General features: G+C 59.7%; 2 protein-coding genes across 2 annotated transcripts; one reads left to right on the forward strand and one right to left on the reverse strand.

Moving 5' to 3' along the window:
• Nucleotides 1–1,820: 1,820 nt before the first annotated feature.
• Nucleotides 1,821–16,860, reverse strand: TGFA (transforming growth factor alpha). The gene is made up of 6 exons (XM_040087588.2): nucleotides 16,830–16,860; nucleotides 11,997–12,050; nucleotides 6,657–6,771; nucleotides 4,601–4,750; nucleotides 3,506–3,618; nucleotides 1,821–2,387 (listed from the first exon to the last, which is right to left on the reverse strand). The coding sequence occupies exons 1-6, from the start codon at nucleotides 16,858–16,860 to the stop codon at nucleotides 2,380–2,382; spliced, it is 471 nt and encodes a 156-aa protein (XP_039943522.1). The 3' UTR covers nucleotides 1,821–2,379.
• Nucleotides 16,859–19,776, forward strand: LOC120763954 (cell surface glycoprotein 1-like). Its single transcript, XM_040087589.1, has 2 exons — nucleotides 16,859–17,922; nucleotides 18,963–19,776. The coding sequence occupies exons 1-2, from the start codon at nucleotides 16,859–16,861 to the stop codon at nucleotides 19,774–19,776; spliced, it is 1,878 nt and encodes a 625-aa protein (XP_039943523.1).
• The last annotated feature ends 1,166 nt before the right edge of the window (nucleotides 19,777–20,942 follow it).

The following is a 20,942-nucleotide window of genomic DNA, read 5'->3' on the forward strand; positions in this document are numbered from 1 at the left end:
CTCCCCAAACCTGCTCTAAAACCCGCCCCAAACCTGCCCCAAAACCCTCCCCAAACCCGCCGGGAATCGCCCACAAACCTTCCCCAAAATTCCTGGGAAACCAAAATCGCCCCAAAACTAATGAGAATCGCCCCAAACCCCGCTGGAAATTGTCCCAAAACTGCTGGGAAACCCAAAAGTGTCCCGAAACAACCCAAACCTGATGGGAATTGCCCCAAATCGGCCCCAAAACTGCTGAGAACCCCCTCAAAACTGCCGGGAACTGTCCCAAAATTGCTGTGAAACACCTCAAAAGATCTGCAAACCTGCCCCAAACATGCTGGGACCACCCCAAAACTGCCAGGACTTGCCCCAAAACTGCCGAGAATTGCCCCAAAACTGCCAGGAATCATCCCAAAACTGCCGAGAATTGCCCCAAAACTGCCAGGAATCATCCCAAAACCACTGGGAATCGTCCCAAAACTGCTGGGAACTGCCCCAAAATCCCCAGAACCACCCCAAAACTGATGGGAACTGCCCCAAAACCTCCAGAACCACCCCAAAACTGATGGGAATTGCCCCAAAACCTCCAGAACCACCCCAAAACTGATGGGAATTGCCCCAAAACCTCCAGAACCACCCCAAAACTGATGGGAACTGCCCCAAAACCTCCAGGACCACCCCAAAACTGCCTGGAATTGCCCCAAACCTGCCCCAGAATGGGGTGGGCTGAACCCAAAACTGGGGCATCAGGGATTGAAAATTTGGGATGAAAATCTGGGAAAATGGGGCTGAGTTCATCATTGGGGCATCAGGGATTGAAAATTTGGGATGAAATAACGGGAAAAACGGGTCTGAGTTCATTATTAGGGCATAAGGATTTCAAACTTTGGGATGAAAATCTGGGAAAATGGGGCTGAACCCAAAACTGGGGTATCAGGGATTGGAAATTTGGGATGAAAATCTGGGAAAATGGCGCTGAACCCAAAACTGGGGTATCAGGGATTGGAAATTTGGGATGAAAATCTGGGAAAATGGCGCTGAGTTCATCATTGGGGCATCAGGGATTGGAAATTTGGGATGAAATAACGGGAAAAACGGGTCTGAGTTCATTATTAGGGCATAAGGATTTCAAACTTTGGGATGAAATAATGGGAAAATGGGGCTGAGCCATCACTGGGATATTGGGCTTCAAAAATTGGGACAGAATCTTGGAAAAAACGGGGTTGAGTCCATCATTGGGGCACCGGGGATTGGAAATTTGGGCTGAAATCATGGAAAAATGGGGATGATTCCACCATTGGGGCATCGGGGATTGGAAATTTGGGATGAAAATCTGGGAAAATGGGGCTGAGTTCATCATTGGGGCACCGGGGATTGGAAATTTGGGCTGAAATCATGGAAAAATGGGGATGATTCCACCATTGGGGCATCGGGGATTGGAAATTTGGGCTGAAATCATGGAAAAATGGGGATGATTCCACCATTGGGGCATCGGGGATTGGAAATTTGGGCTGAAATCAAGGGAAAACGGGGCTGAGTTCGTTATTTGGGCGTAAGGGCTCCAAAATTTGTGATGAAAATCCGGGAAATTTGGGCTCAGCCATCCTTGGGAATATCTCCCCCCATCCCAGCCGTGGGATCCAGCATCTCCTTCCCAAAAATCCCCCCCCCAAAAAAGCCCCAAACCACGAATTTTCTGGAAAAAAAAAAAGTGTTTTTTACATCACTTTGATAACTCTGACTCCGTGTTAGGATGGGAAAATAAAACAACGACAACCCCAAGACCAGGCGATGACAAGAACATCTTTATAGGAATCAAAATTAATTTAAACCACGCGAAATAAATTAAAACATTAAATATTAACTTTCAGTGCAACATATACAGAAGACACATGAGAGTAACCATGACTTAAAAAAAAAAAACCAACCAAAACCTGAAACGACCCAAAAAAACCCCAAAACAACCCCAAAAACAGAGGGAAAAGCTCCGGGATGGTTACGAGGAAGGACCAAAAGGGAAATTAAGGCCGTGCCAGAGGTTGGAGCTCCAACCCGAGGAGGTTTCCTGGGATTTAAGTTCATTTATTATTAATAAAAAAGCTGGGATTTGTCCCCAAAAATCAGCCGGGGGCGAGGTTTTTTTTGGTTTTTTGTTTTTTGTTTTGTTTTTTTCTCTGTAGAAAAATAAAGCCCCATCCTGGCGTTGGGTGGGCAGAGGGGAGGGTTTGGGTTGAAAACCCGAATATTTGGGAGGGCGAAAATCCCCCGGGGGGAAAACAACCCGAAAAGCCGAGGGAAAACCCGGGGCTGGGCTCCTGCCCAGGGAAACGAGGGGAAAAAGGGGGAACTCGCCCCAAAAAGGGCCGGGGAGCGGCGGAGAGCGGGGTCCTGGGGCCGTCACACACCTGTGGGGACGGCAACGGCGGCGTTACAGCCCGGGCGTCACCCGGCCTCAGCGGGCGGGTGACAGCAGCGGTGAGGCCAACCCCAGTGTCCCTCAGGTGTCCCCACATCCCTCAGGTGTCCCAGGTGGCCCTCAGGTGTCCCCGTGTCCCTCAGGTGGCCCTCAGCTGTCCCCATGTCCCTCAGGTGTCCCTGTGTCCCTCAGGTGTCCCCGTGGCCCTCAGGTGTCCCCCGTGTCCCTCAGGTGTCCCATGTCCCCATGTCCCTCACCTGTCCCAGGTGTCCCCTGTGTTCCCTCACTTGTCCTCTGTGTCCCTCACCTTTCCCAGGTGTCCCTCAGCTGTCCCTGTGTCCATCACCTGTCCCCGTGTCCCTCACCTGTCCCCGTGTCCCTCACCTGTCCCCATGTCCCCGTGTCCCTCACCTGTCCCCGTGTCCCTCACGTGTCCCTGTGTCCCTCAGGTGTCCCCGTGTCCCTCACCTGTCCCAGGTGTCCCCGTGTCCCTCACGTGTCCCCATGTCCCTCAGGTGTCCCCGTGTCCCTCACCTGTCCCAGGTGTCCCCGTGTCCCTCACCTGTCCCCGTGTCCCTCACCTGTCCCCATGTCCCTCACCTGTCCCCGTGTCCCTCACCTGTCCCCGTGTCCCTCACCTGTCCCCGTGTCCCCGTGTCCCTCACCTGTCCCCGTGTCCCTCACCTGTCCCCGTGTCCCTCACCTGTCCCCGTGTCCCCGTGTCCCTCACCTGTCCCCATGTCCCTCACCTGTCCCCGTGTCCCTCACCTGTCCCCGTGTCCCTCACCTGTCCCCGTGTCCCCGTGTCCCTCACGTGTCCCCGTGTCCCTCACCTGTCCCCGTGTCCCTCACCTGTCCCCGTGTCCCCGTGTCCCTCACGTGTCCCCGTGTCCCTCCCCTGTCCCCGTGTCCCTCACCTGTCCCCGTGTCCCTCACCTGTCCCCGTGTCCCTCACGTGTCCCCGTGTCCCTCACCTGTCCCCGTGTCCCTCCCGTGTCCCCGTGTCCCTCACCTGTCCCCGTGTCCCTCACCTGTCCCCGTGTCCCTCACCTGTCCCCGTGTCCCTCACCTGTCCCCGTGTCCCTCACCTGTCCCCGTGTCCCTCACCTGTCTCGCTGTGGCAGCAGGACGTCCCCCCCTTGAGCAGCCCCCCCGGTTTCTCCTGGCCTGCTCCGTGCTCGCGGCACCAACCCGGGCAGCGCTTCCGCAGGCGGCAGCAGCTGTGGGGACAGGGACGGCGTGGGACAGGGACAGGGACGGGGACAGGACAGGGACAGGGACAGGACAGGGACAGGGACAGGGACAGGACAGGGACAGGGACAGCGTGGGACAGGGACAGGGACAGGGACAGGGTGGGACAGGGACAGGGACAGGGACGGCGTGGGACAGGGACAGGGACAGGGATGGGACAGGGACGGGACAGGGTGGGACAGGGACAGGGACAGGGACAGGGTGGGACAGGGACAGGGACAGGGACAGGGACAGCGTGGGACAGGGACAGGGACAGCGTGGGACAGGGACAGGGACAGGGACAGGGACAGGGACAGCGTGGGACAGGGACAGGGACAGCGTGGGACAGGGACAGGACAGGGACAGCGTGGGACAGCGTGGGACAGGGACAGGGACAGGGACAGGGACAGGGACAGGACAGGGACAGGGACAGCGTGGGACAGGGACAGGGACAGGGACAGGGTGGGACAGGGACAGGGACAGGGACAGGGACAGCGTGGGACAGGGACAGGGACAGCGTGGGACAGGGACAGGGACAGGGACAGGGACAGGGACAGCGTGGGACAGGGACAGGACAGGGACAGGGTGGGACAGGGACAGGGTGGGACAGGGACAGCGTGGGACAGGGACAGGGATGGGACAGGGACAGGGACAGCGTGGGACAGGGACAGGGACAGGGTGGGACAGGGACAGGGACGGGAACACAGAGAGGGACAGGACAGGGACAGGGTGGGACAGAGACAGGGACAGGGATGGGGACAGGGGTGGGGACAGGAATGGGACAGGGGTGGGGACGGGACATGAACGGGGATGGGACAGGACAGGGTCAGGAACAGGGGCAGGGTTGGGGATGGGGTCAGGGACAGGACAGGGTCAGGAACAGGGGCAGGGTTGGGGATGGGGTCAGGGACAGGACAGGGCCAGGGTCCCTTGTCCCAGGATGTCCCCAGGGACTCCCGGGCCGGCACTCACTGGAGCAGCACACAGACGGTGACGAGCAGCGCCGAGGCCACCACGGCCACCACCAGCAGGGCCGTGATGGTCTGCTTCTTCTGGTTGGCTGCCACCACGGCCAGCAGGTCAGCGTGCTCACAGCGTGTCCCCACGTACCCCGAGTGACACCTGGGGACACAGAGCAGAGCTCACAGCGTGTCCCTGTGCACCTGAGTGACACCTGGGGACACAGAGCAGAGCTCACAGCGTGTCCCTGTGCACCCGAGTGACACCTGGGGACACACAGGGACACAGAGCAGAGCTCACAGCGTGTCCCTGTGCACCTGAGTGACACCTGGGGACACAGAGCAGAGCTCACAGCGTGTCCCTGTGCACCTGAGTGACACCTGGGGACACAGAGGGACACAGAGCAGAGCTCACAGCGTGTCCCCACGTACCCCGAGTGACACCTGGGGACACACAGGGACACAGAGCAGAGCTCACAGCGTGTCCCTGTGTACCTGAGTGACACCTGGGGACACAGAGGGACACAGAGCAGAGCTCACAGCGTGTCCTTGTGTACCCCGAGTGACACCTGGGGACACAGAGCAGAGCTCACAGCGTGTCCTTGTGTACCCCGAGTGACACCTGGGGACACAGAGCAGAGCTCACAGCGTGTCCCCACGTACCTGAGTGACACCTGGGGACACAGAGCAGAGCTCACAGCGTGTCCCTGTGCACCTGAGTGACACCTGGGGACACACAGGGACACAGAGCAGAGCTCAGAGCGTGTCCCTGTGCACCTGAGTGACACCTGGGGACACAGAGCAGAGCTCACAGCGTGTCCCTGTGCACCTGAGTGACACCTGGGGACACACACCTTGGGACAGGGACACACGGGGACAGGGACAGGGTGTCACCCCGGGGACAGGGACACATGGGGACAGGGAGTCACCCCGGGGACAGGGACACATGGGGACAGGGAGTCACCCTGGGGACAGGGACACGCAGGAGGGACACACCCTGGGACGCTGAACCAGGAGTTTGGGATCCCCAGGACACCAAACCCAGAATTTCTGGGAACTCCAGGATTCTGAACCTGGAGTTTTGGGATCCCCAGGCCCCCAGCCCCACAGTTTTAGGATCCCCAGGACACTGACCCCCCAGTTTTAGGATCCCCAGGCCCCCAGCCCCACAGTTTTAGGATCCCCAGGACATTGAACCCGCAGTTTTGGGGTCCCCAGGACATTGAACCCATAGTTTTAGGATCCCCAGGACACTGACCCCCCAGTTTTAGGATCCCCAGGACACTGAACCCGCAGTTTCGGGGTCCCCAATCCCCCAGCCCTGCAGCTTTGGGGTCCCCAGGACACTGAACCCGCAGTTTTGGGGTCCCCAGTCCCTCATCCCGCAGTTTTGGGGTCCCCAGGACATTGAACCCATAGTTTTGGGGTCCCCAGGACACTGAACCCGCAGTTTCGGGGTCCCCAGTCCCTCAACCCGCAGTTTTGGGGTCCCCAGGACATTGAACCCACAGTTTTGGGATCCCCAGGACACTGAACCCGCAGTTTTGGGATCCCCAGGACACTGACCCCCCAGTTTTAGGATCCCCAGGACACTGAACCCGCAGTTTTGGGATCCCCATGACACTGAACCCGCAGTTTTGGGATCCCCAGGACACTGAACCCACAGTTTTGGGATCCCCAGGACACTGACCCCCCAGTTTTAGGATCCCCAGGACACTGAACCCACAGTTTTGGGGTCCCCAGGACACTGAACCCACAGTTTTAGGATCCCCAGGACACTGAACCCGCAGTTTTAGGATCCCCAGGACACTGAACCCGCAGTTTTGGGATCCCCAGGACACTGAACCCGCAGTTTCGGGGTCCCCAATCCCCCGGCCCCGCAGTTTTGGGATCCCCAGGACACTGACCCCGCAGTTTTAGGATCCCCAGGACACTGAACCCGCAGTTTCGGGGTCCCCAATCCCCCAGCCCCGCAGCTTTGGGGTCCCCAGGACACTGACCCCGCAGTTTCGGGGTCCCCAATCCCCCGGCCCCGCAGCTTTGGGGTCCCCAGGACGCGGGGCACTCACACGCAGGCCGGTTTGTCCTCCTGCACCAGGAAGCGGCAGGTGCCGTGGAAGCAGAACTGGCTGTGGGAATCGGGACAATCGTTGAAGTGCGACCTCACCGCCGCCGCCACCGGAGCTGCGGGCACAAAACGGGGCGAAAACCGGCGATTTTGGGCAACCCCAAACCCGGGCCAGGCAGCTCAGCGCCGGGGTTCGTTTTTGGGACGCCACCCCAAAAGAGGCCAGACGGGTCCTGCTTCAATAATCCCTCAGGAATTTCCTAAAGAGCTTAAAAGGGAGGAGGAGGAGGAGGAGGAGGAGGGAGTTGGAGCCGGGCTCCTGTTTCCCATTAAATCCCACGCTGGTTTGAATTATCCTCCGGGAAGGGAATATCCTGCTCCGGGATTATCCCGGGATCCAGGCACTTCCGACCGCCGCCGTTTCAAAGCCACCCCCGGTTCCTGAGGCCCGGATTTATGGCGGCCCCATACGGGGGTGATTAAAACCCCACGGGGATGTGGGAACGCGGCCGGGGCCTCGCGGTGGCGGGGATTGGGACGTCCCCATGTCCCCGGGGAAGGGGCACCTTTGGGGTCACAGGGATTGGGACGTCCCCGTGTCCCCGGGGAAGGGGCACCTTTGGGGTCACAGGGATTGGGGTGTCCCCAGGGCTGGGAAGGGACACCTTTGGGGTCACTGGGACTGGGATGTCCCCATGTCCCCAGGGAAGAGGCACCTTTGGGGTCACTGGGATTGGGGTGTACCTGTGTCCCCAGGGAAGGGGGTGACCTTTGGGGTCACCAGGATTGAGGTGTCCCCATGTCCCCAGGGAAGAGACACCCTTGGGGTCACTGGGATTGGGGTGTCCCCAGAGCTGGGAAGAGACACCTTTGGGGTCACTGGGATTGGGGTGTCCCCAGAGCTGGGAAGGGACACCTTTGGGGTCACTGGGATTGGGGTGTCCCCAGGGCTGGGAAGGGACACCTTTGGGGTCACCGGGATTGAGGTGTCCCTGTGTCCCCAGGGAAGAGACACCCTTGGAGTTGCTGGGATTGGGGTGTCCCCAGAGCTGGGAAGCGACACCCTTGGGGTCACCGGGATTGGGACGTCCCTGTGTCCCCAGGGAAGAGACACCTTTGGGGTCACCAGGATTGGGGTGTCCCCAGGGCTGGGAAGAGACACCCTTGGGGTCACTGGGATTGGGGTGTCCCCGTGTCCCCAGAGCAGGGAAGAGGCACCTTTGGGGTCACCGGGATTGAGGTGTCCCCGTGTCCCCAGGGAAGAGACACCCTTGGGGTCACCGTGATTGGGACGTCCCCGTGTCCCCAGCTCTGAAGGGTCATTGGGATTGGGATGTCCCCATGTCCCCAGGGAAGAGACACCCTTGGGGTCACCGGGATTGGGGTGTCCCTGTGTCCCCAGGGCAGGGAAGAGGAACCTTTGGGGTCACTGGGATTGGGATGTCCCTGTGTCCCCAGCTCTGAGGACATTTGGAGCCGTCCTCGGGGTGGCTCACGCTGGGACATCCCCGTGTCCCCAACCCAGAGGGATCCTGAGGGTGGCTCACGCTGGGACATCCCCGTGTCCCCAGCTCTGAGGACATTTGGAGGGCAGCACCCACGGGGAGCCGGGATTCGGGGTGGGAATCGCTGCTGGAATCCCCTCCAGGAAAACCCCGATGGATTTATCCCAGGACACCACGGACTCCTGCCGCTGGATTCTCCCCCACACACACGCTCCTTTTTTAGGGTTTTAACCCTCAAATCCAAGCCCCCAGATGGGATTGTGCATCCTGGGGTGTCCTGGCTCCCGTCCAGCTCCGCTCGCAGCTGTCGCCCACATTGCAGCCTCTTCCTCCTCCTCCTCTTCCTCCTCCTCCTCCCCCCTGTCCCTGCAGGGTCCCCTCGGAGCAGCCCCTGGGATGGGCACAAATCCACAGGAAAGGAGCTCCCAGGAGTGACAGGAGTGACACAGGGCTTTGCTCCCAACCACCCCAAAAGGGAGATTTCCCACCCCAAAAGGGAGATTTCCCACCCCAAAAGGGAGATTTCCCACCCCAAAAGGGAGATTTCCCACCCCCAAAAGAGTTTTGGGCACAAATCCACAGGAAAGGAGCTCCCAGGAGTGACAGGAGTGACACAGGGCTTTGCTCCCCCCAGCCCCAAAAGGGAGATTTCCCAGCCCCAAAAGGGAGATTGGGCACAAATCCACAGAAAAGGAGCTGCCAGCACCCTCGGGGTGACAGGAGTGCCACAGGGCTTTGCTCCCCCCAGCCCCAAAAGGGAGATTTCCCAGCCCCAAAAGGGAGATTGGGCACAAATCCACAGGAAAGGAGCTGCCAGCACCCTCGGGGTGACAGGAGTGACACAGGGCTTTGCTCCCAACCACCCCAAAAGGGAGATTTTCCGCCCCAAAAGGGAGATTTCCCAACCCAAAAGGGAGATTTTCCACCCCCAAAAGAGTTTTGGGCACAAATCCACAGGAAAGGAGCTGCCAGCACACTCGGGGTGACAGGAGTGCCACAGGGCTTTGCTCCCAACCCTCCTGGCACCACATTCCCATCAATCCATCCCATTTTTCCAGCCCCAAAAGGAGTTTGGGCACAAATCCATTGGGAAAGGAGCTACCCAAAGCCCCCCAGCACCCTTCCCACAAATGCTTCCCTATCAATGCTATGGAATCATCCCCTTTCCCAGCCCCAAAAGCAGTTTTTCCCACCCCAAAAGGGAGATTTCCCAACCCAAAAGGGAGATTTCCCAACCCAAAAGGGAGATTTCCCACCCCAAAAGAGTTTTGGGTACAAATCCACAGAAAAGGAGCTGCCAGCACCCTCGGGGTGACAGGAGTGCCACAGGGCTTTGCTCCCCCCAGCCCCAAAAGGGAGATTTCCCACCCCAAAAGGGAGATTGGGCACAAATCCACAGGAAAGGAGCCGCCAGCACCCTCGGGGTGACAGGGGTGACACAGGGCTTTGCTCTCCACCACCCCAAAAGGGAGATTTCCCGCCCCAAAAGGGAGATTTCCCAACCCAAAAGGGAGATTTCCCACCCCAAAAGGGAGATTTCCCACCCCAAAAGGGAGATTTTCCACCCCAAAAGAGTTTTGGGCACAAATCCACAGGAAAGGAGCTGCCAGCACCCTCGGGGTGACAGGAGTGCCACAGGGCTTTGCTCCCAACCCTCCTGGCACCATATTCCCATCAATCCATCCCATTTTTCCAGCCCCAAAAGGAGTTTTTTTTCCAGCCCAAAAGGGAGATTTGGGCACAAATCCATCAGGAAAGGAGCTGCCAGCACTCTCGGGGCGCCGGGAATGCCGCGGGGGTTTTGCTGTGAAACCTCCGGGTACCACTTCCCAAATAATGCTGTAGAACCATCCCATCTTCCAGCCCTAAAAGAAAGGGCTGCCAGCCCCAAAATAAGTGTTTCCAGCCCCAAAAGGAAAAGGTTTCTGAACCCAAAAGGGAAAGGTTTCTGAACCCAAAAGGGAAAGGTTTCTGAACCCAAAAGGAAAAGGTTTCTGAACCCAAAAGGAAAAGGTTTCTGAACCCAAAAGAAAAAGGTTTCTGAACCCAAAAGAAAAAGGTTTCTGAACCCAAAAGGGAAAGGTTTCTGAACCCAAAAGAAAAAGGTTTCTGAACCCAAAAGGAAAAGGTTTCTGAACCCAAAAGGAAAAGGTTTCTGAACCCAAAAGAAAAAGGTTTCTGAACCCAAAAGGAAAAGGTTTCTGAGCCCAAAAGGAAAAGGTTTCTGAACCCAAAAGGAAAAGGTTTCTGAACCCAAAAGGAAAAGGTTTCTGAACCCAAAAGGTTTCTGAACCCTGCAAAAAAGGGTTTCCAGCCCCTAAAGAAAAAAAGGGGAGTGTTTCTGAGCCCAAAAGAAAATGTTTCTGGCCCCAAAGGAAGGGATTTCCAGGCCCCAAAAGGAAGAGCTCCCAGCCCCAAAAGGAAAGGGTTTCCAGCCCCCCCCAAAAATGGGTTTCCAGCCCCAAAAAGAGGGATTTTGGCCCCACAAAGAAAGGGTTTTCCAGTCCTCAAAGGAAGGGATTTCCAACCCCAAAAGGAAAAGTTTTCTGAATGCCCCCCACCAAAAAGGGTTTCTGATCCCAAAAGAAAGGGTTTCTGGCCCAAAAAGGAAAGGGTTTCTGCTCCTAAAAGGGGAGGGTTTCTGAGCCCAAAAGGAAAAGGATTCTGGCCCCAAAAGGAAAGGGTTTCCAGCCCCCTCAAAAAAGGGTTTCCAGCCCCAAAAAGAGGGATTTTGGCCCCACAAGGAAAGGGTTTTCCAGTCCCCAAAGGGAGGGATTTCCAGCCCCAAAGGAAGGGAATTCCAGCCCCAAAGGAAGGGAATTCCAGCCCCAAAGGAAGGGATTTCCGGCCCCAAAGGGAAAGGAAGGGGCTCTGTGGTGGGAGGTGTCCGTGCACCCGGGTTTGGGGGGCAGAATTCCCCGAATCCCGGTGCAGGGACCCTCGGGGGCGCGTTCCCACCGGGAGCTGCCGTGCCTGACTCCGGGAGCATCAATCGGCTCATTCATGGCAGGGCACAATGGGCACAATGGGCTGGAAACCTCCTGGGGATGGAAAACCCTTCTTGTGGGGATGGAAACCTTCTCCTTGTGGGGCTGGAAACCTTCTCCCTGTGGGGCTGGAAACCTCCTTGTGGGGCTGGAAGCCTGCTGCTTGTGGGGATGGAAACCTCCTTGTGGGGCTGGAAACCCTCTCCTTGTAGGGCTGGAAACCTCTTCCCCGTGGGGTTGGAAATCCTTTCTTTTAGGACCAAACCCTTTCCATTTGGGGCTGGAAACTGTTTTGTTGTAGGGAAACCCTCTCCTTTTGGGGCTGAAATCCTTTTCCCTGTGGGGTTGGAAACCCTTTCTTTTGGGGTCAAACCCTTTCTTTTTGGGGCTGAAAACTGTTTTGTTGTAGGAAAACCCTTTCCTTGTGGGGAAACCCTTTCTTTTGGGACTGTAAACCTCTTCCCCATAGAGTTGGAAACCCTTTCTTTTAGGATCAAACCCTTTCTTTTAGGATCAAACCCTTTCTTTTAGGATCAAACCCTTTCTTTTAGGATCAAACCCTTTCCCTTTAGGGCTGTAAACCTTTTCCCTGCGGGGTTACAACCCCTTTCTTTCGGGGCCAAACCCTTTTTGGGTTTGTCTTCACTTTCGGGACCCATTTTTGAGGCCAACCCCCTTTTTTTTAGGGAGGAGGAGGAGACCACAACCCCTTTTTTTGTTTGTTTTGAGAGGGGGGGTTACAACCAACCACCCCCATTTTTTTTTCCCCCCGCCTCGGCGATCGAGGCCCCGTTATCCCCACGGAGAGGAAGGCTCCGGAACGTTCCGGAATTCCCGGCGGGCACTCACCGTTCCGGGCGGCCGTGGTGTTGTCCAGCGCGTGGCACGCGGCCAGCAGGACGCCTGCGGGGAGGGACGCGAGGGGTCAGCCCCAAAAACCAACCCCAAACCTCACGGGATGGGGGTTTAGGGTCGCCAAAACCGCTCCCAGGTTTTCCAGGGAAAAGCGGGAGGGCGGAACCGTGGAGAATCCCCGGCAGGAAAATGACACCCAGCCCCACCCCGAGGTGCCCCTTGGAGGGGGAACAGCGGGATCCTCCGGGGCGGGAGCGGTGCCAGGGCACGGAGCCGGCGGCGCTTCGCCGGGATCTGACCCCGTTTCCTGGGATCTGATGTGATTTCCCGGGATTTTAATCAGTTTCCTGGGATTTGATGTGATTTCCTGGGATTTGACCTGATTTCCCAGGATCTGACCCGATTTCCCAGGATTTTAATCAATTTCCTGGGATTTGATGTGATTTCCCGGGATTTGAATCAATTTCCTGGGATTTGACGTGATTTCCTGGGATTTGACGTGATTTCCCGGGATCTGACCCGATTTCCCTGGATTTTAATCATTTTCCTGGGATTTGACCCGATTTCCCAGGATTGTAATCAATTTCCCAGGATTGTAATCAATTTCCCAGGATTTGACCTGATTTCCCTGGATTTTAATCAATTTCCCAGGATTTGACCTGATTTCCCAGGATTGTAATCAATTTCCCAGGATCTGACCCGATTTCCTGGGATCTGAGGTGATTTCCCAGGATTTTAATCAATTTCCTGGGATTTTAATCAATTTCCTGGGATTTGACCCGATTTCCCGGGATTTTAATCAATTTCCTGGGATTTTAATCAATTTCCCAGGATTTTAATCAATTTCCTGGGATTTGACCCGATTTCCCTGGATTTTAATCAATTTCCCGGGATCTGACCCGATTTCCCAGGATTTTAATCAATTTTCTGGGATTTGACCTGATTTCCCAGGATTGTAATCAATTTCCCAGGATCTGACCCGATTTCCTGGGATCTGAGGTGATTTCCCAGGATTTTAATCAATTTCCTGGGATTTTAATCAATTTCCCGGGATTTGACCTGATTTCCCAGGATTTTAATCAATTTCCCAGGATTTGACCTGATTTCCCAGGATTTTAATCAATTTCCTGGGATTTTAATCAATTTCCTGGGATTTTAATCAATTTCCCGGGATCTGACCCGATTTCCTGGGATCTGAGGTGATTTCCCAGGATTTTAATCAATTTCCTGGGATTTTAATCAATTTCCTGGGATTTGACCTGATTTCCTGGGGTCTGACCCGATTTCCTGGGATTTTAATCAATTTCCTGGGATTTTACCCAATTTCCCAGGATTTTACCCAATTTCCCAGGATTTTACCCAATTTCCCGGGATTTTACCCAATTTCCTGGGATTTTAATCAATTCCCCGGGATCTGACCCGATTTCCCGGGATCTGACCCAAATTTCCCGGGATCTGACCCAAATTTCCCGGGATTTTAATCAATTTCCCGGGATTTTAATCAATTTCCCGGGATTTTAATCAATTTCCCGGGGTCTGACCCCAATTTCCTCGCGCGCTTTGGACGGGACGGCGCGGAAAAGGCGGCGGGAGGGAGACGGAGCCCGGGGCTGCACATCCCGCAGATCCCGGCGGCACCGGGGCCGCGGGGATCCACTGGAGCTTCTGGGATCCACCCACACCCCTGGGGATCCGCTGGAGCTCCAGGGATCCTCCACGGGCTCAGGGATCCACCCAGGGATCCAGCACAGCTCCAGGGATCCACCGGAATCTTGGGGATCCTCCCCAGCTTTGGGGATCCACCACGGCCTCAGGGATCCACTGGAGCTCCAGGGATTCTCCAGGGCTTTGGGGATCCATCACAATTCCAGGGATCCACCGTGGCTCCAGGGATCCACCAGAACGTCTGGGATCCTCCACAGCTTTGGGGATCCACCCAGGGCAGCAGGGATCCACCACAAATCCAAGGATCCTCCACGGCCCCAGGGATCCACTGGAGCTCCAGGAATCCGGAATCAGCTTCAGGGATCCACCAGAACTTCAGGTATCTTCCACAGCCTCAGGGATCCACCCAGGGCTCCACCACAAATCCAGGGATCCTCCAGGACCTCTGGGATCCACCCAGGGCTCCACCACAAATCCAGGGATCCTCCAGGCCCTCAGGGATCCACCCAGGGCTCCACCACAAATCCAGGGATCCTCCAGGCCCTCAGGGATCCCCCCAGGGATCCCCTGGATCCCTCCACGGCTCGTTTCCTCGCAGACCTCGGGGATTTTCCTCCCGCGGGGATTCCATCAGGGATCCTCATCCCAGCTTTTCCCATTTCCCCGGCTCGGGGCTCCCTCCGCTCTGGGGGTTTTGGGGGGAAGGCGCCTCCTCTCCCGGGGGTTTTTGGGGGACGGCTGATCCCGGAGCTGGGATGGGGGGATCCATCCCCCCGGCTCCTCCGTGCTCCGGCTCAAGCTCAGCCCTGAGCCCTGAGCCCTGAGCCCTGGGGAGTTTTCCGTGCCCAGGGCCGGCCTGGGGACACTGGACAACTCCGGGCACTCGGACACCTCCGGGCACTTGGACACTCGGACACCTCCGGACACCTCCGGACACCTCTGGACACCTCCGGACACTTGGACACCTCCGGACACCTCCGGACACCTCCGGACACCTCCGGACACTCGGACACCTCCAGACACCCGGACACCTCCAGACACCTGGACACCTCCGGACACCTGGACACCTTCGGACACCTCCGGACACCTCTGGACACTCGGACACCTCCAGACACCCGGACACCTCCAGACACCTGGACACCTCCAGACACCTGGACACCTTCGGACACCTCCGGACACCTCCGGACACCTCTGGACACTCGGACACCTCCGGACACTCGGACACCTCTAGACACCTCCGGACACCCGGACACCTCCGGACACCCGGACACCTCCGGACACCTCCGGACACTCAAACACTCGGACACTCGGACACCTCCGGACACTCGGACACCTCCGGACACCTGGACACCTCCGGACAATCGGACACTTCCAGACACTTGAACACTCGGACACCTCCGGACACTTGAACACCTCCAGACACCTCCGGACACCTCCGGACACCTCCGGACACTCGGACACCTCCGGACACCTCCGGACACCTCCGGACACCTCCGGACACTCGGACACTCGGACACCTCCGGACACTCGGACACCTCCAGACACTCGGACACCTCCGGACACCTCCGGACACTCGGACATTCAAACACCTCCGGACACTCGGACACCTCCGGACACTCGGACACCTCCAGACACCCGGACACCTCCGGACACCTCCGGACACCTCCGGACACCTCCGGACACTCGGACACCTCCGGACACTCCCCACTCCCGAGCCCCGGCGCTGCGCCCACCCCCGCTCGCTTTCCCAGCCCCATCCCGGGATCCGGGAGCTCCGCGGGATCTCTCGCTCAGCTCATCACCCCGCCGCCAGGAGCCCCCCAGCTCCCCAGAGGACCCCCCCAGCCCTTCCCACCGCGCCCCCCGCAGCTCGGCCCGCTCGCTCCCGGCCTCCGCTTCTCCGTTATCCCGGCGGTTGTTCCCCGCTCCGGGATTTTCCCTGCGGATCCGCCCCGATCCCTGCCCGGCTCCAGCCGATCGAGGGGTTCCCCGGGATCCCGGGGGGCTCCGCCAGGGCTCTTCTCCCACCCGGATCCCGTCCGGGCTGGGAATTGCTGGGATTGGGGAGCGCGGGCTGGAGGGGATCCGGAGCCACGGGAAGGGGAAGGAGCAGGGGAAAAAAGAGGGGGGGAAAAGAGAAAAAAATGGAGGAAAAGGGGAAAAAAAAGGGGGGGGAAGAAAGGGGAAAAAAAGGGGAACAAGGAGGGAAAAAGGGAGGAAAAAAGGGGAACTGGGGGGGAAAAAAAGGGGAGGAAAAAAAGGGGGAGAAAAAAAAGGAGGAAAAAAAAGGGAGAAAAAAAGAGAAAAAAAAGAGGAAAAAAAAAAGAGGAAAAAAAGGAGGAAAAAAAAAAGAGAGGAAAAAAAAAGGAGTTAAAAAAAAAAAAAAAAGGGGACTAAAAAGGGAGGGAAAAGGGAGAAAAAAGAGACACGGGAGCTGCGGCCGAGCCGAGGAAGGAGGGACACGGCTGCTGCAGCCACCCCGAGCAGCACCGGGACACGGCAGCAGCCGGAGCGGGGCCGAGCCCGGGCGCTTTTCCCGAGCCCGAGCGCTCGGAATCGCCGCTCTCCCGCCGGGACAGAACCGCCGCGGGGCTGCGGGTGGGCGACAGCGGGACAAAGGCAGCCGGGCTCCGGCCACCCGCACCGGGACCCTTCTCATCGCATCGCATCGCATCGCATCCCATCGCATCCCCGGCACCGCTCCCGTCCCGTGCCGGCATCGCCCCGCTGCAACCCGGAGCGCCCCCGCATCCCACCCCTCCTCCCCGCAGCTCTAATTAGCCCCCAGCCCTAATTAGCCGCCCTAATTAAGCGCCCAGACCGCGGCCGTACTCACGCGTGGCGGCGAAGGCGCCTTTCCCACAGGGAACGAACTTCGGGAGCGCCCGCGCGGGGGGGGGGGGGCGGTGGGAGGGAGGGAATTTTTATGGGATTTTTTTTTTCCTTTTTTTTTTTTTTTCTTTTATGGGATTTCCTTACGGGATTTCCAGCGCCTTCCCGCACCGCAACGGAGCCGATTCCCCGCAGAAGCCACCCCGCAGAACTCCCCCCCCCCTCTCCCCGAGCCCCCTCGGGCACCGGGCGCTCCGCGCTCGGCGGGGTCCGGCCGGGCTCGGGGATGCGGAGCGCCCCCGGTGCGAGCCCCCCGAGCCCCGCACGTACCGAGGGCGAGCGCGGCCGGGCCGCCCGCCATGGCGGGGCTGCACCGGAGCGAGCGGGGCCGGGGCCGGGGCCGGGCCGGGCGGGCGCTGGCGGCGGGGCCGCTGCGGGGCCGAGGGGCGGCTCCGCCCGGCGGAAATGGGCGGCACCGAGCGGGCCGGGGCGGGGACACGGCGGGCACGGGCACGGCCCGAGCTGCGGGCAGCCTGCGGGAACCGCCCCGGGGACAGCCGGCAGCAACACCTGGCACCCTGCGGGACCCGCCCCGAGACCCCCGGGCACCCTGCGGGACCCGCCCCGAGACCCCCGGGCTCTCTGCGGGACCCGCCCCGGGAACAGCCGGGACACACCCCGGGACCACCCGGGACCAACCCCGAGACCCCCGGGCACCCTGCGGGAACCGCCCCGGGAACAGCCGGGACCAACCCCCGGGACCCTGCGGGACCCGCGCCCCGAGACCCCCGGGCTCTCTGCGGGACACACCCCGGGACCACCCGGGACCAACCCCGAGACCCCCGGGCTCTCTGCGGGACCCGCCCCGGGAACAGCCGGGACCAACCCCCGGCACCCTGCGGGACCCGCCCCGAGACCCCCGGGCACCCTGCGGGACCCGCCCCGAGACCCCCGGGCTCTCTGCGGGACCCGCCCCGAGACCCCCGGGCACCCTGCGGGAACCGCCCCGGGAACAGCCGGGACACACCCCGGGACCACCCGGGACCAACCCCCGGGCACCCTGCGGGACCCGCCCCGAGACCCCTGGGCTCTCTGCGGGACACACCCCGGGATCACCCGGGACCAACCCCCGGGACACCTGGGCACCCTGCGGGACACACCCCGGGAAGCGCCGGGACACACCCCGAGACCCTGCGGGACACACCCCGGCCCTAGCCGGGACCCACCCCCAGGACCCCCGAGACCCTGCGGGACCCACCCCCGGGACCCTGCGGGACACACCCCGGGGACCCACCCCCGGGAGCCCCGAGACCCTGCGGGACAAACCCCGGGACCGTCCAGGACCCGCTGGGACCCCTCCTCGGACACCCTGCCGGACCCACCCAGGACCCACCCCCGAGTCCCGCCCCCCGGGACCACCCTGGCAACCCCCGCGTGGAACCCCTCGGGACCACCCGTGTCCACTCGCGACCCTTCCCCCCGGACCCCCCCCAGCTCCCGGGGACCACCCGGGACCACCCTCGCCGGGATCGGCCGGACTCACCCACCCGGACATCATCCCCAGGACCCCCCGAGGTTCTCCGATCCCCCCCAGCCCTGGACCCCCCAGAGACCCACCCAGACCACGGAGACCACTGGACCCCCCCAAGGCCCCTGTCCATGGACCCACCACCCACAGACCCTCCTCAATCCCCCAGGACCCCCTGCCCTGGGTCTGCCTGCACTCCCCTGGGACCCCCCAAATCCCCCGGGACCCCCAAACCTCCCGTACAACTGGCCCTGCCACCCCCGGGACCCCCATGGCCCCCCCTGTGTGCGGTCACTGCCCCTTCCCCTGGTGCCACCCATGGTGGGACCCAGCCCCGGGTGTGCCCAGGGGATCCCCCCCACCGCTCCAAGGCTGAATTTTGGGCTGGGGTCACCCTGGGTCACCCACATGGGCAGCCCTTGGCCCCAGCTCTGTGTCACCCCCTGACCACATCCCCCATGGAGGGGGGCAGGAGGGACCAGACCCCCCCCATGTCCCCTCCCTGCTCCCCCGGGAGTCCCGGATTGCCAAACCCCTGCCAGCACATCCTGTGTCATCCTCAGCTGCTGCTGATCCCAGCCTTGGTCATCCCGAAATCTGCAGGGCCACCACCCTGCTGATCCCACCCTCGGTCACCCCGAAACCCAGGGAGTTCCCACTATCGGTCACCCCAAAATCTGCTGATCCCACCCTCGGTCACCTCAAAACCCAGGGAGTTCCCACTCTTGGTCACCCCAAAATCTGCTGATCCCACCCTTGGTCACCCCAAAACCCAGGGAGTTTCCACTCCACTGATTCTACCCTTGATCACCCCAAAACTCATAGAGTTCCCATCTGTCATCCCAAAATCAACTGACCCCCCCCCCGAGTCGTCCCTAAATCCATGGAGTTCCCGCCCTGCTGTTCCCATCATCGGTCATCCCAAACCTGGCCAGCAGTGACCCAAACCGGGCCAGTGATGACCCAAATCTGGCCAGTGATGACCCAAACCGGGCCAGTGATGACCCAAACCTGACCAGTGATGACCCAAACCCAGCCAGGAGTGACCCAAACCTGGCCAGCGATGACCCAAACCTGGCCAGTGATGACCCAAACCTGGCCAGTGATGACCCAAACCTGGCCAGTGATGACCCAAACCCAGCCAGGAGTGACCCAAACCTGGCCAGCGATGACCCAAACCTGGCCAGTGATGACCCAAACCTGGCCAGTGATGATCCAAACCTGGCCAGCAGTGACCCAAACCTGGCCAGTGATGACCCAAACCTGGCCAGTGATGACCAAAACCCAGCCAGCAGTGACCCAAACCTGGCCAGCAGTGACCCAAATCTGGCCAGTGATGACCCAAACCTGGCCAGTGATGATCCAAACCCGGCCAGTGATGACCCAAACCTGGCCAGTGATGACCCAAACCTGGCCAGTGATGACCCAAACCTGGCCAGTGGTGACCCAAACCTGGCCAGTGATGATCCAAACCGGGCCAGTGATGACCCAAACCCGGCCAGCAGTGACCCAAACCTGGCCAGGAGTGACCCAAACCTGGCCAGTGATGACCCAAACCTGGCCAGGAGTGACCCAAACCTGGCCAGCAGTGACCCAAACCTGACCACCAGTGACCCAAACCTGGCCAGTGATGATCCAAACCCGGCCAGTGATGACCCAAACCCAGCCAGCAGTGACCCAAACCTGGCCAGCAGTGACCCAAACCTGGCCAGTGGTGACCCAAACCCGGCCAGTGTTGCCCAAACCTGACCAGCAGTGACCCAAACCTGGCCAGTGTTGTACAAACCTGGCCAGTGATGACCCAAACCTGGCCAGTGATGACCCAAACCTGGCCAGCAGTGACCCAAACCTGACCAGTGGTGACCCAAACCTGGCCAGTGATGACCCAAACCCGGCCAGCGATGACCCAAACCCAGCCCGTGGCCGGCACATCCCCCGTTATCCATGAGGATCATCCCCGAGGCCCCCGGGTCTGACCCATGGAAGGCCCAGGGTGTGGGGCCAGGGGTGTTTGGGGCGGTCGGCGCGGGGCCGTGTCCCCTCCCGTGTCCCCTCCCGTGTCCCCTCCCGTGTCCCCTCCCGTGGGAGCTGCTCCCAGCCCCGGGGGGGAGCGGGCCCAGCCCTGCCAGCTCCCCATTCCCAGGTGATACCATCTCCCCTCGGCACTTGAAAGAGGCTCTTTGAAGGGGCTGGGAGCCGGCGCTTCCCGACGCCGCCGATCCCGAATCCTGGCACCCCACAATCCCTCGGAATGCGGCTCCAGAGCCCCGGAGTCCCGGCACAAAGGCCACCCAGAATCCCACCGGAGCCTGTTGGGTCACCCTGGGGGCCGCACATTCCTTCGGAGATCCCACGGCATTCCCATCCTCAGGGCTCACCCCAAACATCCCAAAGTGCGTTGGAATGTGATCCCAGGATGTGAACATCCCAGAATATCCCAGAACCTGAACATCCCAGAATGAGACCATCCCAGAATCCCACCGGAGCCTGCTGGATCATCCCTGGGGGCTGAATGTTTCGGGATTCCCATTCCTTCGGAGATCCCACGGCATTCCCACCCTGCAGCGCTCACCCCAAACACCCCAAAATACATTGGAATGTGATCCCAGAACTCGAACATCCCAGAATATCCCAGAACCTGAACATCCCAGAATGAGACCATCCCAGAATCCCACCGGAGCCTGTTGGGCCACCCTGGGGGCCGCACATTCCTTCGGAGATCCCACAGCATTCTCACCCTCAGGACTCACCCCAAACACCCCAAAATACATTGGAATGTGATCCCAGGATGTGAACATCCCAGAATATCCCAGAACCTGAACATCCCAGAATGAGAGCATCCCAGAATCCCACCGGAGCCTGCTGGATCATGAGTGGCCCTGGGGGCTGAATGTTTTGGGATTCCCATTCCTTCG

The sequence above is a fragment of the Hirundo rustica genome, chromosome 28 (genome assembly GCF_015227805.2).
Source record: "Hirundo rustica isolate bHirRus1 chromosome 28, bHirRus1.pri.v3, whole genome shotgun sequence".
In the NCBI taxonomy this organism is placed as follows: domain Eukaryota; kingdom Metazoa; phylum Chordata; class Aves; order Passeriformes; family Hirundinidae; genus Hirundo; species Hirundo rustica.